The sequence below is a fragment of the Capsaspora owczarzaki genome (genome assembly GCF_000151315.2).
Source record: "Capsaspora owczarzaki ATCC 30864 unplaced genomic scaffold supercont2.4, whole genome shotgun sequence".
Lineage (NCBI taxonomy): Eukaryota > Filasterea > Ministeriida > Capsasporidae > Capsaspora > Capsaspora owczarzaki.
The window spans coordinates 426,000-452,797 of record NW_011887295.1 but is presented as its reverse complement, the minus strand read 5'-3'; the positions used below and the strand labels follow the sequence as shown (position 1 = coordinate 452,797).

The 26,798-nt window shown below is 55.6% G+C and overlaps 9 protein-coding genes across 9 annotated transcripts, besides 1 other annotated feature; 4 read left to right on the top strand and 5 right to left on the bottom strand.

The window, feature by feature from the left end:
* Positions 1–27: 27 nt before the first annotated feature.
* On the bottom strand, positions 28–1,896 carry CAOG_02943 (hypothetical protein). The gene is made up of 5 exons (XM_004363725.2): positions 1,370–1,896; positions 936–1,152; positions 500–723; positions 267–372; positions 28–173 (listed from the first exon to the last, which is right to left on the bottom strand). The coding sequence occupies exons 1-5, from the start codon at positions 1,857–1,859 to the stop codon at positions 125–127; spliced, it is 1,086 nt and encodes a 361-aa protein (XP_004363782.2). The 5' UTR covers positions 1,860–1,896; the 3' UTR covers positions 28–124.
* Positions 1,897–2,000: 104 nt separating this feature from the next.
* CAOG_02942 (hypothetical protein) lies at positions 2,001–5,773 on the top strand. Its single transcript, XM_004363724.2, has one exon. It carries the CDS (start codon positions 2,189–2,191, stop codon positions 5,696–5,698), a length of 3,510 nt encoding a protein of 1,169 aa, XP_004363781.1. The 5' UTR covers positions 2,001–2,188; the 3' UTR covers positions 5,699–5,773.
* Positions 5,724–9,323, bottom strand: CAOG_02941 (telomerase regulation-associated protein). Its single transcript, XM_004363723.2, has 6 exons — positions 9,211–9,323; positions 7,858–9,069; positions 7,515–7,676; positions 7,282–7,413; positions 6,503–7,190; positions 5,724–6,385 (listed from the first exon to the last, which is right to left on the bottom strand). The coding sequence occupies exons 1-6, from the start codon at positions 9,304–9,306 to the stop codon at positions 5,871–5,873; spliced, it is 2,805 nt and encodes a 934-aa protein (XP_004363780.1). The 5' UTR covers positions 9,307–9,323; the 3' UTR covers positions 5,724–5,870.
* A 121-nt stretch (positions 9,324–9,444) lies between these two features.
* CAOG_02940 (methyltransferase 10 domain-containing protein) lies at positions 9,445–11,804 on the top strand. Its single transcript, XM_004363722.2, has 3 exons — positions 9,445–10,834; positions 10,923–11,070; positions 11,157–11,804. The coding sequence occupies exons 1-3, from the start codon at positions 9,453–9,455 to the stop codon at positions 11,742–11,744; spliced, it is 2,118 nt and encodes a 705-aa protein (XP_004363779.1). The 5' UTR covers positions 9,445–9,452; the 3' UTR covers positions 11,745–11,804.
* Positions 11,805–11,840: 36 nt separating this feature from the next.
* On the bottom strand, positions 11,841–13,517 carry CAOG_02939 (hypothetical protein; the record flags this gene model as incomplete). Its single annotated transcript, XM_004363721.1, has 1 exon — positions 11,841–13,517. One exon carries the CDS (start codon positions 13,515–13,517, stop codon positions 11,841–11,843), a length of 1,677 nt encoding a protein of 558 aa, XP_004363778.1.
* A 380-nt stretch (positions 13,518–13,897) lies between these two features.
* CAOG_02938 (eukaryotic translation elongation factor 1 gamma) lies at positions 13,898–16,282 on the top strand. Its single transcript, XM_004363720.2, has 3 exons — positions 13,898–13,931; positions 14,565–14,769; positions 15,086–16,282. Exons 1-3 carry the CDS (start codon positions 13,923–13,925, stop codon positions 16,150–16,152), a joined length of 1,281 nt encoding a protein of 426 aa, XP_004363777.1. The 5' UTR covers positions 13,898–13,922; the 3' UTR covers positions 16,153–16,282.
* A 29-nt stretch (positions 16,283–16,311) lies between these two features.
* Positions 16,312–16,970, bottom strand: CAOG_02937 (hypothetical protein). The gene is made up of 2 exons (XM_004363719.2): positions 16,791–16,970; positions 16,312–16,632 (listed from the first exon to the last, which is right to left on the bottom strand). Exons 1-2 carry the CDS (start codon positions 16,946–16,948, stop codon positions 16,416–16,418), a joined length of 375 nt encoding a protein of 124 aa, XP_004363776.1. The 5' UTR covers positions 16,949–16,970; the 3' UTR covers positions 16,312–16,415.
* A 46-nt stretch (positions 16,971–17,016) lies between these two features.
* Positions 17,017–20,854, bottom strand: CAOG_02936 (hypothetical protein; the record flags this gene model as incomplete). Its single annotated transcript, XM_004363718.2, has 9 exons — positions 17,017–17,184; positions 17,315–17,577; positions 17,717–17,764; positions 17,876–17,992; positions 18,065–18,153; positions 18,235–18,597; positions 18,721–18,888; positions 19,189–20,375; positions 20,622–20,854. 9 exons carry the CDS (start codon positions 20,852–20,854, stop codon positions 17,154–17,156), a joined length of 2,499 nt encoding a protein of 832 aa, XP_004363775.1. The 3' UTR covers positions 17,017–17,153.
* Positions 19,021–19,094, bottom strand: a tRNA (tRNA-Ile).
* Positions 20,855–21,603: 749 nt separating the features above from the next.
* Positions 21,604–26,547, top strand: CAOG_02935 (hypothetical protein; the record flags this gene model as incomplete). Its single annotated transcript, XM_004363717.1, has 4 exons — positions 21,604–21,633; positions 22,012–22,122; positions 22,411–24,670; positions 24,770–26,547. The coding sequence occupies 4 exons, from the start codon at positions 21,604–21,606 to the stop codon at positions 26,545–26,547; spliced, it is 4,179 nt and encodes a 1,392-aa protein (XP_004363774.1).
* Positions 26,548–26,798: the final 251 nt, after the last annotated feature.

Sequence of the window (26,798 nt, the reverse complement as noted above, 5' to 3'; positions counted from 1 at the left end):
AAGTACCCACTACTCTTGCGTCCAAGAGGCAAACTGATTATGTATTGGTGGTAAAACGAATTGCAAAAACACAGGGGGCTGACTTTTCAACCGAGCAGAACACAGGGCGACAGGAAGCGACAAATTACTGCTGCTTCTTCTTGCGGGCTGCATCCGTGACCTTCTGGGAGGCTCTGTTGTTGGAAGGAAGAGCGAGTGAGCTCCAGCACATTTTTGTTTTGAAACAACCCAACAAACAACCCCAATAACGCGAAAACCACACTCACTGGTGGAACAGCTGCTGAGCGCGAGCACGAAGGGCGGCAATCTGGGCATCAATTTGGGGTTGGTAGAGTTGGTAGATCTTGGGAATCGTGAAAAGGCCAATGTGGGCTGTAGCAAACACAAAGAAAAAAAAGCCAGGAATCACAGAATCACAGTTAGAAATGAGGCAGTGCTTGACATGTATCACACCCAGCAAAGCGCTGAACAGGCGCAGCAACAAAGCAGGCAGGCGTACTAGCAAGCAAGACGCAGCCAAACTTGAGGATGCAGCCAAAGAGGCAGCTAACGAGGGCGACGCCAGCGGCACCAGCAGCGAAAGTGGCAGTGGTCTTGAGGTCGGCGACGAGCACAATGCCCTTCACCTTCTGCAGGCAGGCATGGGTGCAGGCGAGCGTGCGGCGGACATGTTCAGCAGCGACATCGGGGTTGACAATGTGCACTTCGTTGTTGAGGAATGCTCTGAATGACCAAGCAGCATCAAAAACGCGTAAAGAATAAGAAAAGAAACAAAAAGGACGTCAGGAACAAGAACGCGATCGCATAAACTCCTTCATCCATCAGCCACAGTGTGGACATTTGACGGAAATAAATAAAAAAGAAAACGCGAAAAACTCGCCCAACAGCTGTCACTCAACCTGTCAAAAGGCCCACACACACACACACACACTTACTCGAAAGGGTGGACTGCGGGCTGCTTCTTGATGATGGTGAGGTAGAGCTGCGAGCCGTGGACGTAGGCAATGGCGCTGATGAGCGTGGCAAGGGTGGCGTACGCAGCCATCGCCACGAGCGTCGTCTTGGACAGGAAGAGCACCCAGATGGCAACGACGCCAGCGACCAATGCGAGGCCAGAGTGGACGGGGTTTTTCCAGTACAGCAGGTCGCACGCTGCTCGTTCGCCCCCCCCCGCGTTACAAAGGCAAGAGTTTCGTTATGGAAGTCACAAAACATAGGATGAAGGAAGTGAGAATGGCGCAGTTCTTGTCAGCAGCATGAAGCGGAAATAAAAAAAGCGAAAGAATAAGCGAAACGAGAAAAAAAAAAAAAAAAAAAAAAAAACGTGTTGGAGGTAAACGAGTGTGAGCGAAGAAGAGGAACAACGTACACGAGACGCTGCAGGACGAGCTGGTGCAGCCAGAGCAGAGAACGATGGGGCCCTTGGAGGAGGAGGACGCGCTGGCGGATGTCGAAGCAGCAGCAGCAGCAGCAGAGGACGAAGAAGACGAAGAGGACGGCTTCTTGGACTCGGGAGCCACTGAGGCAGGAGCAGCAGCCACGGGTGCAGGAGCAGGCGCGGGTGCAGGAGCAAGAGCAGGAGCAGCAACGACAGCGGCAACAGGAGCAGGAGCAGGAGCAGCAGCAGCAGCGACGGGCTCGGGCTGGTGGCTGACGACAGCCTCGTCATCAATGCGATTGTCCTCTTCCTCGAGCTTGTCGTACTCGTTGTCCGAGCCGGACGAGTGGGCAGCCGCAGCGTTGTTGTTGCCGTTGTCGCTGCTGGTGCTGTTGTTGTCGTTGTCGTTGCTCTGCTGCGGAGTGAGCTCGGCTTCCGTCGCGTTCAGCTCGGGCACGGCTTCATCGAGAAGGTCAGACATGTTAGGCTGGGTGTGTGTGTTTCAAAAACAAAACAAAAGATTGAGCATTCATTCAATTGTCAACTACGTATGTGGATCAAAGTCCACGTACTACAATCGGAAACAACACACATGTCGTTGAACCAGTCGTTCTTTTGTTTTTGTGTTTTGTTTTGGAAAATCAGTTTTCTCAGACGACCCGGCTACCTGATTTGGTCATTCTCTTGGCTTTGCAAATCGATCGTTGATCCTTGTGTTCATTCGCTCGTTCTCTCGCTCTTTCGTTCGTTTGTTCGTTTCTCTTCTCTTGCCTTGGAACAAAGGATAGGAGCGGGGTCGAGTGCGGGTGAATGCAAGCAGTGCTGCCTCGTGTTGGTTCTTCTCTCGTCCACCCTGCGCTTCTGTTCGTCCCCGCGTTTGCTGCAGCAGCGTCCATCGCCACCACTCGAGACTCGTCTCTTACTACTCATCGAGTCCGTCCATCGCTCGCGGCTCGTTGCGCGTCCCAGCAGGGGGTCTGGTTTCACTCTGCCACTGCTGCCAAGAAGCATCTTGGCGCTCCCAGCTCAACTTCAAGCTCAAGCACTGCCACGAGCCCCAGCTCTACCACTCCAACTGGGCCGAATCGGACCCTGACCAAGACTAACAAGACTACTGCTCCAAGTCACCCATCATCACCACGGAGCACCCATCTTGCGTCACCGCCACTTGGACCGCAACCATCCACGCAGCCGCTCACGCCAACGCCAGCCACTTACTTTCGGAACGAAAACCGTGGCATCATGACTGCGCACATTCAAGCACTTGGCGTCCGGCCCGAGCACTTGCACCCGAGCACGCTGCTCTTTTTCGACCGCGCGCGCTACATGGTCAACTGTGGCGAAGGCCTGCAACGCTTTTGCGTCGAGCATGGTGTGCGGGTCGCACGGCTCAATGCACTGCTCTTTACGCGTCTCTCTTGGGAAGTTCTCGGAGGCCTGCCCGGAACGCTTCTCACGATGGCAGACGCCTTTGTGCCGGGTGTGCACTTGTACGGCCCTCCGGGACTGTCCAACTTTGTCTTTGCCACACGATCGTTCGTACGGCGAGACGGGTTTCAAGTTCGTGTCACAGAGGCGTCTCCCAGCAGCATCAGCAGCATCATCAGCAGCAGCAGTGGGACCCAAGCGGCAGACATTCCCGTTTTGGCAGATGACTGTCTGAGCGTGTGGCCAATTCTGCTCTGGCCCGAGGGCCACGAGGCGACCCATGCTAGCCCCATTCTTCCCCGTACCATTGGTTTCCGGGGTCAAGGCAAAGACACCCCGCATTGCGCCACTGGTACATCTGGGTTTGTTGTGGACAGCATCGAGGAAACTGCCACAACGGCGCCCTCCTTCAACACCATTCCTGCTTCGTCTACTACCACTACTACGACTACTACTACAACACAGGCGGCCTCAGCGCAAGAATCAAAACACCGTGACAAGCGATCTCGGACAGACCCGGACCTGCCACCAACCGACGAGGGACAAGTCCGAGTTGTCAGCGCTCGAACACCGCCATTCGACCCGGCAATTCCAACCGCGTTGGAGCACGTCAGCCCACCCACTTCTCCACCGGTGGGTGCACCAGGCTTGTACTCGACGGCTTCTGTTTGCTACCTGATCGAGACCAAAGCCCTGCCTGGCAAGTTTCAGCCCGCCAAAGCCAAGGAGCTGGGCGTGCCTCGCGGTCCACTCTTTAGTCGGCTGGTTGCGGGCGAGTCCATTGTGCTGGAAAACGGAACCACCATCCATCCACACCAATGTGTCAATCCCCCAGTCTTGGGTCGCGTGGTGCTCGTTCTCGACTGTCCAACGGAACAGCACGTCCAAGAACTGCTTGCCAAGCGGCCCTTCATTGAGCAGATCACTGCACCTTCCAACAAGCTGGCGCAACTCGATCAGGTCGTCCACATGTCTCCACTCCCAGTTGTAGAGTCTGCACTTTACCGCCAGTTTGTCCAGTGGTTGGAAGGTCTTTCTGCACAACAGCAGCAACAACAACAGCAGCAGCAACAGCAACAGTCCGCTTCTTCTTCCTCTTCTTCTTCCGAAGAGGCGGCGGTGGGCTCTGCTTCACCCCACCATGTCGTGTACAATCAAGCTTGCGAGGGGCGACTTACCTTGCGTGCCTTCTGCCAACTCCAAGTGCGGCTCAACGCGCTGGATCCGTTCGTCTTCCCCTTGCCTTTGCCACTGCCTCCAGTCAGGTCGGACAGCGTCGCATTTGTGCCACCGGGAAACATTGCCACTGCTGGCGCAACACGGGGCACAACCGCGCCATGGCCTTTCGTCTTGGCTGAGCCACTGCAGAGTTACCAGCTTGTGCCGCATCGCGCGGCTGGATTTGATCCCGCCTGCGCAGTGCCATCCTCCTTGCTGCGCGACTTGGCACACGAGCATTCCAGCACCCCAATTCCGCCGGATTGCGCACACGAACTGTCAGTCACGGCCGCCAAGCTCGCCGCAATCAACCACAAGAATGGCGAGCCTGTCGACTTTTTCCACGAGCCCCTGACGGTTGTTACTCTTGGCACCGGCGCCAGTCTGCCTTCGTTGCGCCGAAACGTGTCCGCAACGCTGGTCTTTGTTGGAAATGACGGCTCTGCAGCGCCAACCGGCGGGCTTTTGCTGGACTGCGGCGAGAGCACCGTGAGCCAGTTGTGGTACCACTTTGGTGAAGACACTACGCGCGTGCTGAGCATGATTGAATGCATTGCCATTTCACACATGCATGCCGATCACCATCTTGGATTGATTGGTGTGCTTCGCGCACGACACGATGCATGGCTTGCCATCCACGGCGGCGCATCCCAACCGCCTCCGCTCATTGTGATTGCACCATCCGCACTCGATCAGTGGCTTGTCGAGTACTCTTCGTGGGTGCAACCAATATCCTACACGTTTGTTCACAACCGATCGTTGGGTGGCGGAATCCGCCTCCCACTCAACGCAACCAAAGGTTTGCGCTCGCGAGCGCACTCACAGGAGCAGGGACCCGAGCTTTCTGCCTCAACTCCAAGCTCCCTCGAGGCGTCGATGCAGGTGGATGATGTACCGGGGGATGCGACACGCAAGCCTCGTGTGCGCTCGTTGAAACGAGAAAATCCCGTCGACATTTCGACCCGTGAGTCGGATGCGGATGTGTTGGCAGTGGACGATCGCCCTCTGATTGCCTCGGCACAGGATATTGTTTTGCATGGGCTTCCCGATGCTTCGTCTGTTCTTCGTCAGCGCTTGGGCATTGACTATATTGTGAATGTGCCCGTGCTGCACTGCGAGGATGCGCATGGGTTCGTTTTCGCTCATGCCAGTGGCTGGAAGATGACGTACTCGGGCGATACGCGGCCCTGCCAACGATTGGCAAACGTTGGACACGGCTCGACCCTTTGCATCCATGAAGCGACATTCAACGACGATCTTCAAGGCGAGGCGATTGGCAAAAACCACACCACAGTTGGCGAAGCCGTCGCTGTCGGCAACGCCATGGCTGCAGAATTCACCCTTCTCACTCACGTCAGTCAACGGCATCCAAAGGCCATCAGCACGCCCGTGGCGCTTGAAAGCACAAGCGCGATGGTTACTGACGACAGCAGCTCGTTCCAGGCCACGCAGGCAGGATTTGCGTTCGATCTGATGCGTCTTCGTCGGCCAGACTTTGACAAGCTGCCCGTCATTGCCGAAGTGGTGAATGTACTGCTGGGAGGTGATGATTCGGGCGAGACGGCCGAGACTGACTTGCCGACCGCCGATGCTGCTGCTCCTTCCAAGTCAGTGACCAAGGCGGCAACGAAAGCGACATCTCGGTCTAAGAGAATTAGTCCCGATGATGCGTGATTCAAGGAGGCGCCCACTCTCCAAGCTACTGCACTCGCGTATTAAGAAATAAAAAAACTCCAAATTATTACAGAGCAACGAAACGCAATGTGGCAAATATACAGGGCAAGGAAGAGAAAGGACGACGGAAGGAATGGATGCATGGAATGGATCAGGGAGAGGAAAGGACAGCTCAGGCGCTCTTGGAATCTTGGGCGCGCTTCACCGCACCAAGGCCACCTCCAGCACTCGTGCCCGCTGACTTGCGTTCCTCACGCGCCTTTCGCAGCTGCTCTTGGCGTTGGCGCTGCGCTTCGCGTCGTGCGGCAGGGTCCTCATTGCCAAAGTAAGAACTGGCGTCGTGGAACTCATCCGAGTCCTTCGCGCCGTCATTGTCGCTCTGGCGTGGGGCATCAATGACGACTCCCGATTTGGAAGTGGAGGATGGCGCAGCAGCACTAGTTTGAACCTGGATGGGCGCAGGTGCTCCTACAGCGGGAGGCGCAGACCACCAGCCCGAGCTGTCGTCGGAATCGCTTGAGAACTTGGACCACGCCGACGCGGTTGGTTGGGGAGCTGCAGGGGTGAGTCGCGACGAGAGCGTGGCTGCTCCAAGAGCGGGGACACGAGCAGCTTGCTGCTGGCTGGCTGTTGGAATGGCTGTTTGTACAGGCTTGACGGGTGCTGGCGGCTCGTCTTCGAACGATCCTGTATCAAACAGTTGAACACGCGGCAAAAAAAAATGATGAGTTTCGAAAGAAATTGGGGGAAAACACGCACCACCACTTTTCCTAAACGCAACAGACAATGCATCTCTATTCTCACCCCAGTCCTCGGTGTCGTTATCCCATCCGCTCCCACCGCGCAGAGCACCGGAATCTGCACTAGCCGCGGGTGCAAAAGCAAACACGGGTCCTGGAGGCGACGTCACGTCTTCGTCCGCCTCATCATCCCAAGCGCTTCCCCAGCCAGAGGCTTCTTCGGCAGTTCGCTGCAGAGTCATTCCTGGGCGGCCCGAGCTCACTTCGGCCACGGGTGCCTTCATTGTGGTGGACGAGGAACTGGACGAGGAGGTAGAGGAAGCAAACGACGGTTGCTGAGCTCCAAAGGTCTGCGGATTGGTTGCTGCGGGTGTGGGACCAGATCCCACGCCGGTAGCACGGCCGGTCGATGCGCCAGAGTTGACAGTGACAGGACCACCAGTACTTGGGCCAGCAGAGGATGTCGCTGGCGGCGTACTCGTCGGAGTGGCAATCCATTTTTTGGCAATCGAGCCAACCCCGCTCACTGCCCAACCCGTCCACGAGGCAGCATCTGGCGTGGCGCCGACTGCGCCATTACCAGCAGAGGAAGCGGCACCGGTGCCAGGCTCAGGGGCTTTGGTGGGGTCGGTGGCTGGCAGAGTTGAGGCGAATTCTTCGACTTTGGCGAGGGCAGCTTGGAAGGTTTTGAATGCTTGATCGCGAACAGCTTTCTCTGGGTCGATTAGTAGCGGAGAGATGTTTGGCAGAATCTAGAAGCATGCAAGATGGTCAAAAACCAGAAGCTTGTAAGCAAAAAACACTCACTTCAACAATAGTCCTTCCAACAAAGCGGCGTCAAACCTTCATGGCGAGCTCGTTCCCAGAGTAGTACTCGCTAGTAGCTTGGAATGCCATCAATCCAGCAATTCTGGAATGTGGCGATGTATCCTTCAAAGCGCGCGAGAACGCAGCGACCAGCACCTTGTCTCGTGTCTAAACATGGGATCGAGCGTCATCACAACAGTCAAAATGGGTCAAAACTTCTGCCAAACAAGACATAGCGAAACGGAAGACAATCAAGTGGTGGCGCGTACGGCAGCTGGCAGGGACGGCGCAACTTTGCCAAGGCAGATGGTGGTGTTGGCGCGAATCGTTGCCACTTCATCGAGCTGGAGCTTGGCAAAGAACTTGAGCAGCTGCGTATTGATTGTCTTTTCTGTGAGCTTGGGCGTGAACAAGAGCATGCTTTTCAGAGTCTGCCAAAAAAAAAAAAGGAAAAAAAAAAGAGAAGCAAAGTAGAACGACCAATCAACAGGGGAGAGAGAAAGAATAAACAGAACGCGCGTCCATGCAAAGAGAGAGTCAAAGAAACATGCCAAGTGAGCAGCCAGCCATCCAGACCTCAAAGAAATGAAAACAATGACAAACGTTTCTTACCGCTTCGCGAAGGGATGCAGAAGTGTCCATAAAACCATTCGCAACATGGGGGAAGATCTGGTCATTCACGACAGCAGCTTGCAGATGCTCGTGATACTGATCGAGATGCGCCAGTAGATGCATGCGCATGGCGCGGTCTGGCGAGGCAAAGAGCTTGACGACGCACGGAACAATCTGCGTCTCATACTCTGTGGCCGGCAACGACTGCGCGATTTTCATCACGGATGCAAGGACGGAGGAGGTAGCAATGTTGTATTCGAGCGCAAGGAGCAGCTGTGGAAGGACGAGGTAGCGACATGCGGCGATCGGGAAGGTGTCAATGTGCTCGGGCAGATGACGGAAGAATTCCGTTTTCTCACTGGCCTCCTTGATGCTGAGTTCCTCCAGAAAGACACACGCTGTAACGAACGGGTTGTCGAGGAAACCGCCCGGCTGGCGTCCTTCGGTTACAAACCGGGAAGAGTTGAGTCGCGCCTTCACGTCCGAGTGCAGCAGCGAGCGGTACACGGGTAGCAGCGTCTTGGGAATGGAGCCCGTCGACTGAAGGGACTCTGGACGGTCGAGAGGGCCATTGAAGCATTCGTAGACAATGCAACCGAGACCCCAGGAGTCAAAACTCCAGGTGCAGGGCGGCGTGGCCAAGAACCCGGCCGCCAGTACGGCCACACCGCGATGGTACTCTGGCGGGCGGTACTTTTGCAAGCCTGGCAGGCAGTTGATGCCGAGTCTGGAGGCTACCACGGAGGGCTCTTGGTCTGCAGCGACGAGGCAGTCAAAGCCGAACAGCTTCCACGCGCCCGATCGATCCACCACCACCGCGCCCGGGTGGATGTTGGCATGCACCAGCTTGCAGTCATTGTTCAAGAAGCTGATTGCCTTTGCGAGCTGATGCAGGCCCCAAGCAACGGCCATTTGCGTTCGCTCGAGTTCGACGGCCTTGCTTGCCCCAGCCGTCGTTCCGCCCGCAGACGACGACGACGACGACGACGACGACGACGAGCTCTGCGCAGCATCGAGAGCACGTCTGAGTGGGACGACGGGCTCTGTGACAATGTACACCTTGGTTTCGAGGTCGACGCCGTCCACGTAGCGTAGTAAGCTTGGATGCATCAGCGTCCTCATTCTGCGGAAGGAGTCTCGCGCGGCCACCATGCTCTCATGAGGCAAGCGCGCCGAGTCTGCCACAAAGACCGAGACGGGCGACTTGTCCGCCTGCAGTTGGAGGAAGGGGGAGGGGACAGTTACAGCGTTTGGTTGGCTTTCCATTGAGTTTTCCATTGAGGGACGTGGCCAAGCATCATCACACAAATGCAAAGCGCAAAAGGTTCATTCATTCAGAGGGAAAGAGCTGACCTTGCGAGTGCCGTCGCGGAGCTCCCACAGCGACACTGTGGCAGAGACAGTCGGGCTGACTTCGTATGGAAAGTCCTTTGTTTGCTGCGCGCCCATTTGTTTCTCAGAAACACAGACAAGACTGAGAATGATGCCAAATCTCGATATTAGTATTCGTACAAGTTAAAGCATCAACGCAAATAAGACAGATCAACATCCAGTCAGTATTTTTGAGAACCTGTCAAAACATCTCAGATTTGAGAATGAAGCGAAGTGCGCAAACATCCTTCTTCTCAGCGGACGCAAGAAAGAAGCCGCGACAGGATGACAAGGATGATGATCCTCTATCATTGAGCGCATGGAACGTTGATCGAAGCGCGGACGACTACCTGGTGCCGAGCGACGAAGACGAGGACGAAGACGAGGAAGATGAAGATGAAGACCATGACCATGACGATGGTGAAGACCAAGATCAGGACCATCGGGACCACGAACTGCATCCTGATGCTACAGCAAAGGCGACGAGCAAGAGCGATCAGACCGTCGTTGGAGGCTCAGCCTCGTCCAAGCAGAAAGGCCTCCCGAAGGCGTCCGTCACGGCTTCAGAGATGACACGCGCAGTCAACAAGTATCTTCGCGATCAACGCTCTAGAGCACTGCAGCCTGCATCCCAGCATGCGGCAGAGGGTGCTTCCAAGTCGAATCCGCATCAACCTGCAACGGACATCCTGGGCATGCCGTTCGCACCGCCTCATCGCCGAAATGTCTACATTGCTTCGCCACCAAACTTTTCGCAACTGGCGGAGGCATATGCGCCTCTCCGGGCGTTCCTGCGGGCCAACAACGCGCCCGCCCCGAAGCAACCAGCAGACAATGAACCGCCTTCCGACCAGCAAGCAGAAGCACCAGGCTTGGACACCCACTCTCCTGTCGATAACAAGTCTCCAGAGATGACGCTGGACTTTTCACAGCCCCGCGCTGTCGCCGCCTTGTCGCAGGCCATCTTGCACGCCGACTTTAAACTGACCGTGCAGATTCCTGATGGTACGTTGGTGCCAACCGTGCCCAGCCGCTTGAATTACATTCTGTGGATTGAATCCTTGGTCACGTTGCATCGGCGAGCAACCACCAAGCGCCAGAAGGACTCACACGGCGAGGCCACAAAGCAGCCAGTGTCCGGAATTGATATCGGGACCGGCGCGACTTGCATCTATCCCTTGATGGCAACTTCCTTGTTTCCTGACTGGTCTTTTGTAGCCACGGACATCAACCCGGACTCTTTGCAGCACGCCAAGCAGAATGTTGCGGCCAACGAAGCGGTTGCCGCTCGCATTCGTCTTCTGCAGCAGCAACCCGAGGACGAGCTTCTCCACGGTGCACTCGGCGAAGCCGGCACGTGTGATTTCGTCATGTGCAATCCGCCCTTTTACGAAACCCTCGACCACGTCCCGTTTGCGAACAGCGAGTCAACAACAGCACCTGCTTCCCGAAATAACGATGAACCAGGGCCGCCTCGGCGACGCGTCCGCCCGCAAACCAAGTTGGCCGCAGCAGCATTAATAACTGAAACGGTAACATCGGGTGGTGAAGTTGAATTTGTGCGGCAGCTCATCAAAGAGTCGGAGGCTTTGCAAACGCGAATCACGTAAGCCGAATTTGGTTGCGACCACCTCCACTTCTTTGATCTCCAGGCGACTCAGCCATATTGCTGTTGCTTGCACGATATTGTACAGGTGGTATACTTCGCTTTTGGGACACAAGTCCTCGCTGGTCACACTTTTCAAAGAGCTGCACGGGCGAACGGACATTGCAGTTACCTGGACCGAGCTTCGGCAAGGACGTACGATTCGTTGGGTGATTGCCTGGACCTATCTGCTCCATGTAAGGACTGCCAGCACTTTTGTCTTGCTGTTGTTGGCTGAACCTAGCGGAAACTAAACTTACAACTTTTCACCTTCGGCACACAGCCTCGCATTCTGTTACAGATTGGCGACCCGCGCGTTATGGTGCACCACGAGTATACAGTTCCCGCTGAAAGCTTGGACACGGTGGCGACGTCCCTGGTTGGAGCTCTTCGCGAGGTCAATTTGGAAGCGGAAGTTTACCCGCCCCTTGGCATAGCGCTTCACGATTTTGCGCGGCGACTGGAAACACCTTCTCCTGCGCACCAGTTCCGCACAGTGTTTGTTCGACCGTGCGTCGAAGGGTGGACCCACGATCGTCAGCGTCGCCGTGCCATGCAGCGACTTGCGCGCGAGCAAGGTGAAGCCGGTGCCTCAAGCGTCGTTTCCCAGCCGCCCACTGAGACCCATCCGTCTCGCCTGGACGATTTCAGTTGCCTGCCGGCTTCTCCGCTGTTGACTGCCGCTTGGCGCATCGGGACGTCCTTTGCGGGCACTGGTGGTGTGCAGGTGCACTACTTTGTTCGTCAGGTGCGCAATCGCGCGTCTGCCAACACCCTTCACCTATTTGCACAAACTCGCCTCCAGCGTGCTTTCCCAGTGGCCCAACCTGCACCCACGAGCGAACAAAGGACCAGCAAGACTTCTGATTGAATTTCATCGCAGGGTGAACGTTGAACGCTTTTGCATGACAATAAATAGTGTACTCGACAACCAAAGCGCATTGACATCAAGCAACGCTAATGAGATTTAGCGTGGAAACATGCCCGACAACCGCGAGTTAATCGTAACCGACGAGCTGCCAAAGCGGGAAGCCACCATATCGCGCAGTTCGTCCGAATACACGGAATCCGACATGTTCGCAGCAAAGAAGGCACCGGGCAATGCCACAGGAGGCAATGTTAAGCTGGGGGAGAAGACTTGAATCGTTCCATCCAGCTGACCGCGGAAGATGCGTTGCGGACCGAGAGCCAAGTTGGCGAGCGAAAGCGTGTCATTCTCGCCGCCTTGTTGGGGCTTTGGCAGCACGACTGAACGCATCGAAGCACCCGTGGCAATGTTCCACAATCCAATCCCGCCGCTCCAGGAGCTCGTCAAGAGGCAGTTCGTTTTAGAATCCACCGAGAGCGACGAAATGGCCGCGGACGAACGGGCGCAGACGTCTTTTGCTCGCGCAACGCGAGACATTGTGGCGTAGTCGTAAAAGTCAAGGGCAACGACATCACTGGCTCCGCGCGAGAGATACGGCCCACCAGTCACTGCGAGTCTGCCCGTGTCCAAGAAAGCAGTGTCTCGCACGATAAAGCCAGTTCGCACTGCCGCGCGCATGCGGTTTGCACGAACGTCAAACACTCGAACCGTGGTATCCCGGGAGCCTGTCACGAGCTCATTGGGTAACTCGTAGCTGTAGCTCTGCTGTGAGGAGTTGTGTGTGGGTGCTGGCTTCACAGACAGGACAGACCCTTCGTGCCGGAGGAGCAGTTGCGTGGCATGTGCTTGGCTGCAGTGCGAGCGAGTGTCCCAAAGCACGACAGCCCCGGACACGAGCCCAGCGATAAGGGTGGTCCTGTTGAGCATGCAGATTGAGGTTACGGTTGGGGTTCGAGTGCCTTGAGTGGCACTTGCGCGGGCCAACGAGCCGGACGTGACAGTTTGACCAGCTTCCACGTCAACGACGGCCAGCTCACCAGTTTCGCCACCGACGCACGCAGAGTCAAGACGGTCGGAAAACCGCATTGCAGCGGGCTGGCGCGGAGTGGGAATGTCAATCGTTCGCCGACAAACGCCCGACAATGCGTCCCACACTCGAATGGTTCCATCAGCCGAGCCACTCAGAAGCAGTTCAGAGGATCTTGAATCGAACTCTAGCTCCTTGTCATTGTCATTGTCGTTGAAGGAGTTGTTTAGTGACATTTCTTCGTCGTCGTCGTCTGAATCAGGATTGTCCGAATCGGCTTGTTCGGATTTGCGCTGGAATCCGAGTTGCAGCACTGCATCGGTGTGTCCCACCAGTTCCTTGGAGGAAAAGGTGCCAAACATCCAAATGTATCTTGATCGCCAATCAATGGTGCCATGTGCGGGCGAGGCTTGAGAGAGTCGGCGCTCTGCGGATTTGGGGTTGGAGCGATTGGAGCGAGTTTCGGCTCGATTCTCCACTCGGACGGCCGCATTGGTAGTACTACTGCTGTTCATAGGATTGGCATTTGAGGCTGCTGCTGGCGTGCTGGTTCTTGTGGAAGCGACAGTCAGTGCGCGGTCATACACTTTGCTCCAAACCAGGTTGTCCATTGCCAGCCGCCGTAGCTGCCTGCAACAGCGTGCGACGCGAGCCAGACACGGCGGATCTAGCGACTGTAGAATTCGGACGAGGATCTCATCTGGGAGGGACAGCAGATGCAGCGGCTGTTCATGATCGGTGCTCGTCATCGTTTCGCAAGGAGACTGAAAATTCGACCGGATTTGGATTTTTGAGATGTGATGACAGAGGTGTGGATCTCAGTTTCACTCAATTCTACCTTGCAGCAGAATTCCATGGCCATTGGCGAGACGAACAACTTGGCGTCTTTTGCCAAGTTGAGGCGGCCAACGATCTGGTCCTGGCAGAGTTTTCCGAAAGATGATGGAATTGCAGCAATTGAGACGGATTGTGCAGATCGATGTTTTGTTATAGAATTTTCATCATAGGCAATAGAGAGAGAGTTTAAGGGAGCGGCCTGTGGGAAGCGGAGTGATCGAGTAGATGAAATGGATTGAACTGGGATTTTGATTTTTGCGCTCATTTCTCCATCCCCGATTTGGACCCGACCCGGCCAGTCCAGTCTAACATCTACCATGTCGGGCGTACGTCAATCCGATACACTTTTATGTTTCACATTGGATTCGATGGAGGGAATGCTGCCGATTGCATGACGCAGTGCTGCAAACAGCCGCGCAAGTTGCGATGCTGGTGGGGGGTGGAAATGGAAGCTGGATGGAAAAGCGTCGCAAAGCGCCTTGCTTTCGACGCTTGTTGCTGCCGTCTCTCGCTCTGATGGCATGAAGCAATCTTTTTGCGTCATTCACCATTCTGTTTGTGAGTGGCATGACGTAAGCCGCAGTGAGAGAGCGAGCGATTGTGATTGAAGCGTGACTTTTTTCTTGTTTGCTTTGCTCCACATGTGCGATTCTTCGACTTTTCATGTGCTCTCCCTCTTTCTTCCGATCCTGCGTTTTGCACGAACTTTGGCATCACAAAGTTCATATTCGAACAACTCGACAACGGCGGAATGACCAGCTTGTTGATGGGCGCTGATGCAATTGTCATGGTCCATTACAACAAGCACATGGCTTCAACACTTCTTTTCTCGTTTCCCCTTGCCACCTTTTCTCTCCATCTATCTCGATCAAGCAATCGCTTTTGATCTACATGCATATCCGTGACTCCGTGCACATCATCACAAACACTCACGCCCCTTGTCGGTTCAATCCGAGCAGAAGTTCTACACCAACAAGCACAACCTCCGCGCCAAGCGCGTCTTCGTCACTGCCCAGTACGCTGGTGTCAAGCTCGAGGTCGTCGCCTTCAACGCTGAGGAGAAGAACGCCGAGTTCGTTGCCAAGTTCCCCCTCGGCAAGGTCCCCGCCTTCGAGGCTGCCGACGGCACCCACCTCTTTGATGCCGACGCCATCGCCCGCTTTGGTATGTCCTTTTTGGCCCTCCTTCCTCTTCTCTCACATATTTGCGTTGCGTCTCCAAACCTTTCTTTCGCCTCCTTTTTCTCCTCGCCCCCCTTTGACAACCTTTACAATGATGATACAATTCGTTTTTTATTATACAGTTATCCCTGTCCGAAAAGATTGTGTGGATATCGCGAAATATGTGCTGATCACTCGTTTTCTCTGTCTCTATCTCTCTTTATCAAACATTTCCCCCTATTCCTTGGTTATCTTTTTCTCTGCCTACTTGTCCCGGCTGATCTTGACTCATTTTTTTTTTTAACTTCCTTCTCGAATAGTCGCTGGCGAGAACCGCACCCTGACTGGCGAGACCACCGTTGCCGCCGCTCAGGTCCAGCAGTTCATTGGCTTTGCCAACAACGACCTGTTCCCCGCTGTCTGCACCTGGGTCTTCCCCATCTATGGCGCCATCCCCTACAACAAGACCGCCGTCGATGCTGCCAAGGCTGACCTCACCCACTCGCTCGGTGCCCTCAACACCATCCTCCGCACCCGCACCTACCTTGTTGGCGAGCGCGTCTCCCTTGCCGACATCACCGTCGCCTCCGTCCTCATCCCGCTGTTCGAGCACGCTGCCGACGCTGCCGTCCGTGCCCAGTTCCCCAACCTCACCCGCTGGCTGACCACCCTCATCAACCAGAAGCAGTTCCTCGCCGTCTTTGGCAAGGTCCAGTTCACCGCCACCGAGAAGCAGGCCGGCGCCGCCGCTGCCGCCGTTGCCGACAAGCCCAAGGAGGAGAAGAAGAAGGAGGCTGCCCCCGCCGCTGAGAAGCCCAAGGAGGAGAAGAAGAAGCCCGCCAAGAAGGACGACGATGAGGAGGACGAGCCCATCGACGAGGAGGAGAAGGAGAGCAACAAGCCCGAGTTCCAGTTCACCCTGCTCCCCAAGTCCAGCTTTGACCTCGACGGCTTCAAGCGCAGCTACTCTAACGAGGACACTGCCACCAAGGCCATCCCCCACTTCTGGGAGCACCTCGACCGTGAGGGCTACTCCATCTGGCGCTGCGACTACAAGTACCCCGAGGAGCTCAAGAAGTGCTTCATGACCGCCAACCTCATCTCTGGCTTCTTCCAGCGTATCGAGAAGCTCCGCAAGTTCGCCTTCGGCTCGATGTGCATCTTCGGCACTGACGACAACAACCAAATCTCTGGTGTCTGGGTCACCCGTGGCCAGGACCAGATCTTCTCCCGCGCCGACGACTGGAACGTTGATGCTCCCTCATACAACTGGAAGAAGCTCGACGTTAACAACGCCGCCGACAAGAAGATGGTCGACGAGTACCTTCTCTGGGAGGGTGACGAATTCAAGGAGCGCAGCTTCAACCAGGGCAAGATCTTCAAATAAATGAAGCGGCTCTTGTTGTGTTTGTTGCTGCCCAGGAGTCGCTGTCCAGTCTTTGGTTGATTCTCGTTGGTTGGATGGTTGCTTTTTGAGCTACTTTGAACGCGCCAAAAATATATCTGTTAATTAGTCACTAGTTTGAGCAGCCAAGAAGATGAAAAAGGAGGGGTTGTGTTCTATTCTCGCAGGATTGCATTGTGTATTGCTCGAATCGACTACATCGCGACGACAATGCATTGAACGGTAAAGAAAAAAAAAAAATCAATTTACTTGCTGCGTTCGATCTTGCGCTTGTAGGCCAGCAGAAGGCGCAACGAGGGGAAGCCACAGATGAACGACTGGATGGTCCATGCAGCAACTGTCTTTGGCTGCAACTTGAGCTTGGATGCGAGAGAGTAGGCGTAGGCGCCTTCGAATACGTGCACGACGATGGCAACGACAAATCCAATCTGCATGCTCAAGCTGTGCTCGTACGACAGCCACCTGCGTTCCAATCAAGCAAAGGCAGGCAAAGCGGGCAAGAGGAGATGTTGTTCATTGTGAGTAAGGTGGCTGTGCTTGGAACAACCAGAGCGCGCGATCGCAGCAGCAACGCGGGTTTTTGATCGAAATGGATCAGCTCGATTCGTCCAGTCCTTCACCTGACAAAGCTCGCAAGAGGTCCCAGAACGGCAAATGGGAACGAGTCGGGATGGAATGCAGAAACCTCAAAGGCGAGCAGGCCACCGAGAATGGCAATCCACCAGCCAATGCCGGGAACGGCAAAGTACGTCGGGTTTACTTTCGACTTTCCGCTCATGTTTAAGATTGTAGCACAAAAAGAAGAGTGAGCCAGCGAAGACGAGACGAGGGTGCTCAGTAAATCGAGTCAGGAGGGGTTTGATTTATTTTATATTGGGGTGGCGATTCATGAAGGGAACAATTGAGGGGCAATTGCAGTAGCGATGGCTTTGGCAAGCGGCATTCCAAGTGGCTTGCATTGTACGACACGACCGAATTTGATGTCAGCCAGGCGTTGCAGGGTGCCGACGGAGTCTGATTGAAACGCATCATGCAGTCTGAACAGCCCAAGGAATCATCAACAAACAACAAAAAGTTACAAACTCTCTCCGCAAAAGGTTGCGGACAACGCACGCCTTCCCCCCCCCCGGTCATCGGGACGTACTGACGAAGACAGCCATAGACATTGATGATTTCTTTCAGCTTCTCGGAGGTCAGTCCTTTGATTTGGAGGAGTTGAGCCGCCGTCAGATCTTTGAGCGTGCGCTGACCATTCTTCTCCGACTGCGCGGTAAAGTCTTCGTAGCTCAGATGGTACTCTGGCGGCAGCAGTGGCAGAGTGCGAGCGGAAGAATTGCGTTGCGACTCGGGCGTCAGGGCAGCCAAAGCTTGCAACGCGCCCGGGCGAAGCACGCACAAATCCTTGTTCTGTGAAAAATCAAAACAAGTGGATGGATGAGGATGAGAGCGTGCGGAGCCTTAGCAGCAGCAGACAATTCCAACAACAAGAATAGCTCACCAAGTATCGTTGTTGAAGGTATGCTGTCATGCGTCTCAAGAAGTTTACCGTGGCCAGTGGCGTCTTGGACAATTGGAGCTTAAACCCGCAATGTACCTGCCCCCCAAAAAAGCCGAAGCCAAACCAATGCCAAATGTGGCCAAGAGGTGAGAAAAACAATCACACACACACTCCGGCTGGATAAAAGCACGGGGAATTGCAACTCACCTGCGTGTTGGCCATTGCTTGGCGAAGCGCCGACGCAGACAACGCCTGCGCTTCAAAGTTCATCAACTCTTCAACAATGTAGACGACGTTCGATACCCCGCATGACAGCAGTCGAAACTGCGTTCGGATTGACAAGGAAACAAAAAGATCAGCTCCATTTTCGAAATGCATTCGCAGCGAGCGAATTACCTTCTGTTCGCGAAATCGGCGATCCAGAATGCTGTGCTCCAAGTCATCCATCCGTTTTCGCTCACAGATATAGTCCAACAAGTATTCCTCTGATGAATGAAAACAAATTCCACTGCTTTGTTAGATTCTCTGGTCACCACGAAGTTGCTGACGTGCAAGGTCTCACTTACTGCCGTTCACAGTTGCAATCCAGACAAAATCACCCACTGGAAGGGGTCGGGTGATGGGCGGGCCGTCAAGCTGCGCAAGAAGCTCGTAGACGGGGCTGATTTCTCCGTTGGAACTGAACATTTCGCGGGCATCCACGACCAGCTGGATTTGAGCAGCGTCCACAATGGGCACACGCAGTGTTTGCTCTGCGGACGGCACAAACATGGCGTTCGAGGCGTTGCTGGTGTCGCTCACAGAGCGGAATAGATCGTGCCGGCCAAACCGAACGCTCGCTGATGACGAGCTTTGCGAACGAAGAAGTGGGGCTTCCTTGGTGACAGCAAGTGAGGGTTGCAGAGGCTCCTTTGATGCAAGGTGAGGAGCTGGTCCAGCCGAGGAGGAGGAGAATGAGGAGGAGGTTGATGATGATGAGATTGTTGTGGGTTTGTTGGGTGGATTTCGCGCCTCATGCCACAGACTGGCGGCATTGTGCCACTCTGCTTCACCTTCGCCAGAAATATCAAAGGATGCTTCGGGCACGTAGTGAAACCGAACACCTCGCGCAGCCAGATGTGCGGGCGCTGGGGCGGAATGCGGCAACATTGTACCAAACTTGACATGCAGGCGGTTTGTGTCTTCGGCAGGGTGGCCAATCAGCACCCAAACTGCGCTTTCTGTTTGTGGTTTGCCAGACAAAAAAAAAAAAAAAAAAAAGAGATTGAGAAACAATGGAGTTGGAAAAAAAAAAGAGAGGAAAAAAAAAAAAAAGTGAGAGACAGAGAAAGAAAAAAAAAGAGAAGGCGGTATGCTCGATGCAGGGATCGAACCTGCGACCGTGGCGTTATTAGCACCACGCGCTAACCAACTGTGCCAATCGAGCTGGGTGCTTGTTGGGCAAAACAGGTGACAAAGAAAGAAAGCTGCAAACGAATAATGAAGAGAGAAAAAAAAAAACAAAAAAAAAAAAATCGTACCATGAACTAACACGCCCGCTTGCTCACGAGAGGACGCCAGTTCAAACTCGGCGCTCACAAAGGAAAATCTGGTCGAAGATTCTGATGCTTCAGAAAGGGATCGCTTCTGGCTGAGTCGTGGGGTTGGCGCGAACAGGTCTTCGAGATCGCCTGGGGAAGGGTCGGCGGTTGCTGCCCGACTGGCCGTCGCGGTACTGCTGTTGTTGGTGGAAGTAGATGCGATTGATAGGGCGGAAGCAGCTTGCAGGAGAACTGGAGGAGATGCGAGAGGCGGAGGAGCTGCCGCAGCCGATGCACTCTTGTTCATGTTGGACAGCATCGTCAGGTACGACGGTGGCAACGTCTCGGGCCCCTTGAGGAGTCGACGTGATGACGGAGAGATGGACACGGCAGACTCCTGGCCTGGTGGATTCGCTGGTGGCGGGAGTTGCAGCTGTACCCGTTTGATGGGTGGTGGAGCTGCGACGGGGCGAGACGAGACAGCTGATGAAGATAAACTCTGGAACATGGTGGGCAGCGACGGCCTTACAGCTGCGCCTTGCAATGACGCAGGTGTTGGAAAGCCTGAGGAAGCGGCGGCGGCGGCGGCGGATGAACCGCGAACGAGTGGCACGGCCGAAGCTCGAGGCCGAGCAGCAATGAAACTACTAATTTGCCGCGCAATCGTAGCCCCGATATGCTCCAACAACATGGCCTCGTTTCCGGAGCGAATGGGCAGCGGGTACCTGCAGACACTCGTCGTCGCCTTGCGATAGGAGTACATGTTTTTCGTGCCGCGCTCCGAGGCCTGCTGGGCCAGGTCGTGCAACATGTCGACAATGTCTTGATTTGAAGGTTCTACAGCAGCGGGAGATACGGAAGCCGCGGCCGCGGTCGCACCACCGCCACCGACGCGAGCAGCAGGGGCGCCTCGCCCTCGAGACGACCGACCAGCGGCGCTTCCAAAGCCAAACAGTACATCAATCTCGGCCGTCGAGACCACGTTGCCAACTTGCAAACGGGAGGCTGCAACTGGCGCCGCCCGGCCTCGGCCTCGGCCTCTGGATGACCCTCGGCCGAGTGCGCCAGAAAGGCTGCGATCCTGGCTGGCTGATGTCCCGCCAGTCTCGTCGTCGCTGTTCGACACGAAGGCGTTTGTGCTGCTGGCTCCAGCGCGACGGTGCGTGCGTGGTGCTCGCGAGAACATGCTTGTGTGAGAAAGAGAGTGAGAAAGAGAAAGGCACAAAGACGGATGCAGTCGGCCGCGTTGATAGCTGAAGGGGGAATGAGAAGGTGAATCTGAGAAGAAAGGGTCAAAGGAAGGAAAGGAAAGGGTGTCAAAGAGAGGAGGATGAGTGAATGAGTTGCAGGTTTTTTGGCGGGAAAAGTCAAATCCGATTCCGCGCGTTGGCTTGAGAGCGCGGCGCTACGACGACGACGACGACGACGACTACTGCTGGGCAGACGGATGAGACTGGGAGGCGCGAGATGCTTGCCCACTGGACGTCGGTGCAGGCGCAGACGGGACTGGAGCGGAGGCGGCGAGCGAGTTGAGCAGGTTTGCCTCGTCGTCCACACAGCGAGCAACCACTCGCGAATGCTCGAGCAGGCGGTGATGCGCGGCAACGAGCAGGTGGCTCTGAGAGTCGAGACACTGCAGGGCTTGCTGGAGTGCGGCGTACTCCATCCAAAAAAGCAAGGATGAATAAAGAAAAAAACGGAGAAGCAAAATCGGTGGGGTCTTTTGCTCAGAGAAGCTCAGAACAATCCAAAGCGAAACAAAGACAAAGAGTGAATGAATCTGAGCAAAAATAGAACAAAACAATAAACAACAGCAACCGAGAGAGTAAGAGTGGACTTTTGGCTCTTTGACCGTACTGGCATATCCTTCGATCCAGCCGCAGCCCGATATTCTTCGGTCTTCTTCTTTGTTGATCCATGTGTTTTTTTGTTCCGTTGACATTTGCAATGTCCTATTGCGATGCGACCAAAACCGCCAATGACGCACACAAGCCACCCATTTCTGATCTCCTCACTGCGACCGGGCCTCCAAACAGCTCCAACAGTGACGCACTCTCTTCTCTCTCTTCCCCTACTCTCTCTCTTCCCCCCCTGCTCTCTCTCTCTCTCTCCAGCCTCATCATCTCCATGTTCATTCTACAATACTCGACCTTTTTTGTCGTACCTAATTTCTTCTTGTTCAATCTTTTTCTTTTCTATTCTATTCTTTCTTCTTCTCTTCAGATTTCTTACTCTTGTTCACTCCGTCCGTCCGTCCGTCCGTCCGTCTGTGCCTGCTGCTGCTGCTGCTGCTGCTGCTCCGTTCGTTCGTTCGTTCGTTCGTTGGTCTTTCCTCCCTTTCCCCCCCCCCCCGCCTCTTCAAAATGGCACTGCCTCGTGCAACAAGAGCCGACCCGCACGGACAGCTCGACAGCGATGCGTCGCTCGCAAGATCCCTCCAAGCAAGTCCCCACAACTTCACTCACTCACACACACACTCACTCACACATCACTATCACATTCACTATCACTATCACATTCACTATCACTATCACATTCACATTTACAGGTCGATTTTTGCGTTTCGTGTCACCAAATTGGCTGTTGGTCTCTTCCCCACAACCCCAACCCCGACCCCTCACTCCCCACTCCCCAAAGCCACAAAATGCAGCAGACCAAGTGGAAACACCCAACAACATGGCGGCAGAGTGACGAACGAACGAACGAACGAAGAGGACGCACGAAGCGTCATTGTCGCCCTTCCTTCCTCATCGCGTTGCCCACAAGGCGAGACTACCAGTGCAATGGAGCAGTCATTGGCGTGTCTCACCTTGACTCTTGCAGTCCGCATGGTGTGCGGCGGACTTGGACTCGAGCTCAGCCCCGAAGCCCCCTTGGAGCGTCATTGCGGAAGGTCCTTCTCTGCTTGCGTCCTTGATCTCTGTGGCGCAGAGCGTTTGGATTTCAACTCGAGAACGAGCTGCTAACGCTGTGACTGGTTGGCGTGGAGCCCGACAGCTCGAGAATTTTTCGTCGATTTTGTCTCTGAGCCGTCCCCGTTTGGCATGCTTGCCCCTTGATCATTGATCAGAGCTCTTCTTCTTCATGTCAACATTCTCACTGCATCTGACTGACTGCTCAGTTGATTGCACACCTCGTTCGAGTCGTTCCGTTTTGCCAAAATGCCTGCTAACCAAACCTTTCTGTTTTCCGTTTTTTTTTTTTTTTGCAACCATACCGCAGGCACAGTTCGATCGCGAAGCGTCCGATGCAAGACGACAGCAAGTGCTCGTAGACGAGCTCATGGCCGAAGGGCTTCAACGGCGAGAGGCGGCGCACGAGTCACTCACCCAGTCGGGTAGTTTCGAGCAACTCACTTCGACCGTGCGACCGCTGCCTGCCGGTCACAAGCCTGCGCCATTGAGTGGACTATCTGCACGAACCGCATCAGGCTTGCCATCGACTGCTGGCAGCAGCTCGTCGTCGATGCAGAGCTGGGGAGGTTCATTCGATTCCAACGCCATTCCTCGTCCTGCATCCACGTCGGCGTTGGCAAGCTTGCCGTCGCAGCGATCGTTGGGCGACATGTCCACTGCTGGTGTTGTTGTTGGCAGTGATGCGCGCGCACGTCCACGCCCAGCCGTTACCCCACCGACCAGCGCCAGCCTCGTCACCTCGCCCTCCGCGGTGCCCAGACGCAACCCACAGCAACTCTTATCGCTCATGACTGGTACTGCAGCACCAACATTCGGCGGGGCGCCAGTCTTCTTTCCCAATGGCCAATCCTCCGAAAGCAGCACGGCCTTCAAACCTCTGGCCCAACAGTCCTCTGCGCTGTCCGACCCGTCGTTGAACACTTTGTCTGCAACGTGGGGGATGCAGCAGCCACAGCCTGCAATCATTCCGCCTGTTCCATCAGCAAGCTCGGACGCTGCTCACCATCACCCCGCCTCGTCCGATTTCCGCAAACGGTCATCTTCTGCCTTTGTTCCTCGCCACTCGGCACGGAACGACCCCACAGTGGTCGTGCTTCCGCCAGACGCCTCAGAAACGCTAAACCGACGCATATCGCTCAACTTGGATCAGGTTGCGCCCCAGCTACATGACATTACCCACCATGTCGGGGCAGCGAACAGGGAACCGCCGCAGCAATTTCCGCGATTATCCGGAAACCTTCGATCGGCCTCGACCGAGTCGGTGTCCACGCTGCCAAGTAGCGCGACCACCGGCAGCAACCCGAGCAGTTCACAAACCACTGTCAAGGCCCATACAGTCAAGTGGACGGATGAGTTTGTTGCCGAGCTCGCTGATCATTTGTCGCACGCTGCACCGCGACAAATTGCTGCACCTGTGCAAGCTGCACCTGTACAATCGGACGCTCAACACACGTCTGCTTTTGCGGGACCGCGCGCTGTTCAGTCCGATCTGCTGGCTCCCGTCGAACTACCTCGAGTTCCACCGCGGTTGCCGCCCGTGCGCCCATCGTCGGGATCGCCTCGGCGCAAGCTGTCGCTTCTTGTTGGCGTAACGCACAGCAGCGATGATCCAAACTCGGTTCCACGCGCCGCCTCTCCGTTTTCGTCTCCTTGGCACTCGCCGCGAGTCTCTGTCGACCAGGCATTCGGGCCGTTCCCAGTGTTGCTGCGCCCAATCGTGCTGCACTCGGACGTGCCAGCCTCCTCTGTCCACGACGGCCCCTCGCAAACCACGGCCGATGCGTCGTCCGAGTTGCACTCTGTTGCAGCACCAGCCGAAGCACCAGCGGCAGCTGCCTCAGAGGCCCCGAACGTCATTCTTGTTCCTCCCCCAGTTGCACCACGATACACGATTCTAAACCCTCCACCGGTGCCTGCACGGAAGCAGATTCTCGCAGACTTTCACCGGCACGCCTCGACCACCGAAGAGTCTATGATGACATCGCCTGCACGAAAATCGCGCACGGTTGGTCACGGACGAGATCGCTCGCGTCCATCGTTGGGAAGCATGTTTTCGGACGTCGCAGCGCATGGCCCGGCCACCTCGACTCGCGTTCTGCCGCATGTAGCGGCTCGTGCTGGCATCCACGCCATTTCATCGACCGTGTCCTTTGAGGCAGACAAGGTTTCCAACGCGCCCATCAAACACCCCGTGGACGAGCCAGCAGTCGTTGAGCCTCCCACCGTCCCTCTCGTCACGACACGGCGGAGTAGTGCGGGAGATGTCTCCGAGCATGCGTCCGGAGCCGATTCTCGCGCTGCTACGGACTCGCTTGAGCTGTCCGGTCTTGGGGGACAACCAGAGCCCGAGAGCAAGGTTCAGCATGGACGCGTTCTGTATGATTACCTTGCCAGCAGGCGGTTTGACATGGCGATCGAGAAGGGCCAGATTCTCGAGATTCTCACCGAAGAGAACGACGGCTGGTGGCTTGTGCGGACTGAGCAAGGCGAGGAAGGATATGTGCCTGGAAGCTACGTTGAGCGCCTACCCGCAACGCCCGTTGAAGACCCTTCCGGCCCTCTCGAAGGTAAGCGATTTCAGGAAAAGCGCGGGATGATCCACTTTGCAATGCGTTTTTTTTTTAACGGATTTTTTTTTTGCCTCCTCTTTCTCTCCCTCCTCTCAGAGTCCAATTCTGCGGCCTCTGGTCACACACTAACAGACGACTTTACTGTTACCCCGGCGGACGAACAGCCGGCCAGCGATGTCCACGACCATCACGATCATGACGATCTTGACCAGCATCACTTTGATCACGACCACGACAGCGACCACGAGCACGACCACGATCACGACCACGACAGCGACCACGACCATGCGCCAGACCTAGACGCCGCGGAAAAAGCCCCTGTCGCCGTTGCAACACCAACAAAACGTCGGCATATGCGCACTCCGTCTCACTTGTCGCGGCTTTCCGTGCTGACGCGCCGGAACTCGACCCTGTCCATTGCAAGCTCATCGTCAACCGCTCCGAGTAACGCGTCGCACGGCAGCCACAAGCGATTCCTCGCCGCAAGGGAGGTCTTCGAGACAGAGCAGTCCTACATTGACGGTCTGGAATGCATGGTTCGTGTGTACCGCGAGCCGTTGCTGGCCGATTGCAAAGTGCTGCCAAAGAACGAGCTTCTGGCCTTCTTCCCTGGCGATATCGATGCACTGCTGCGTCACCACCGTTGCTTGCTGGCAATCTTGGCCAAGCGAATTGAAAATTGGACGGATTCCGTGTGCTTTGGCGACATTTTCACCGGCACGACCGTCGACTTTTTTGCGCAACAGTATGTACCGTACTGCGTGCAGTATCCGACTGCCGCCGACAAGCTGCATCAGACTCTCAAGCAGAACGAGCGATTCCGCGCCCAAGTCCGCGAGCGCGACAAGCATCGCAACGGCTTTGTCGCGCAGCTGCACGAGGCTCGCCGCTCGGCCTGGATGGAGCGATTTGAGGCCATGCACGATGCTGCAAAACGCGAGGGCGTCGAGCCATCGACCACTGCGGCCATCCTGGCGAGCCTGATTGAGAGCGCCGACGCTGCGCTGGACAAGCAGAAAGGGCAGTCGGCAACGTTGAGCATTGACGCTTTGCTTCTTACACCCATCCAACGCATGCCGCGCTACTGTCTGCTGATCCAGACCGTGCTCAAGTACACACCCAGCTCCCACCCGGACAGCTTCCACTTGGCTCATGCACTCGATCGCCTTCGTCGCTTGACAGACTATGTCAACGAATGCAAGCGCGACATGGAGAACGCCGCGCGCCTCGCTCAGATGTCGCATCTGATCAAGCGCATTCCCAAAGACTTTTACTCGCCCACGCGACGTCTCGTGCGAGAGAGCGACGTGATGGTCTACCATGGCAGTGGCGTGGGTTGGGAAAAGGGCCGGCTGTTCATGCTGAACGACGCTCTGCTGTTCACCACCAACCGACTCCATCCCGGCAGGCGCATCGACTTTGCCGCCCTCAAGTTTGCCGATCTGCTGCTGTTCAGCGAAGTGCGGATGGAGCGGCAGTCCGATCCCGGCCACACACAACTTGGCGTCCTTGAGCGCGAGGTGCCTCGCGACGCTTCTGCTGCTGCTGCTGCTGCTTCTGCTGCTGCTTTCTTGCGAGCGAGTGTCGTTAGCTCTGATAGCTCGACCAGCTCGACCCGCAGTGTCTCGTCAGCCTCCCCAGATGCTGCTGCGCGACCAACGCCTCCCCAATCGGCTGGGTCAGGTCATGCCTTTGCCATCGATGCATCCTTGCGAACCCTCATCTTTTCCACGTCCGTCAGCACCGTTCAAGTTTGTTTCGAAACAATGGATGAGATGGAGAGCTGGCTGAGCGATGCGCAGGCGCTGCAAGCCGACTTTAAGTTCAAGCTTCGCTTTGCGAGTACGCGCGAGCAGCAGCTTGTCGATCTCTAAGAGTTATTCTTGCCAAGTGGGTGATAGTGTGGGGCTCCATCCGATGCTTTGTGGATGGAGACAGACAGCGGACTTGCTGGTGTTGAAAATTCGTTTGATCAGTTTTGCGTTCTCGGCCGTTCGTCGTGCCGTGTCGCTGGTTTTTGTCTCTCTGATTGAATCCACACATACATCTGTATTGCCTCAGCAGCTTTTGTTTGTGTCTGTATTTGGGAACACAGCCCGACCAAACCGCCAGTCCATTCGCTGTT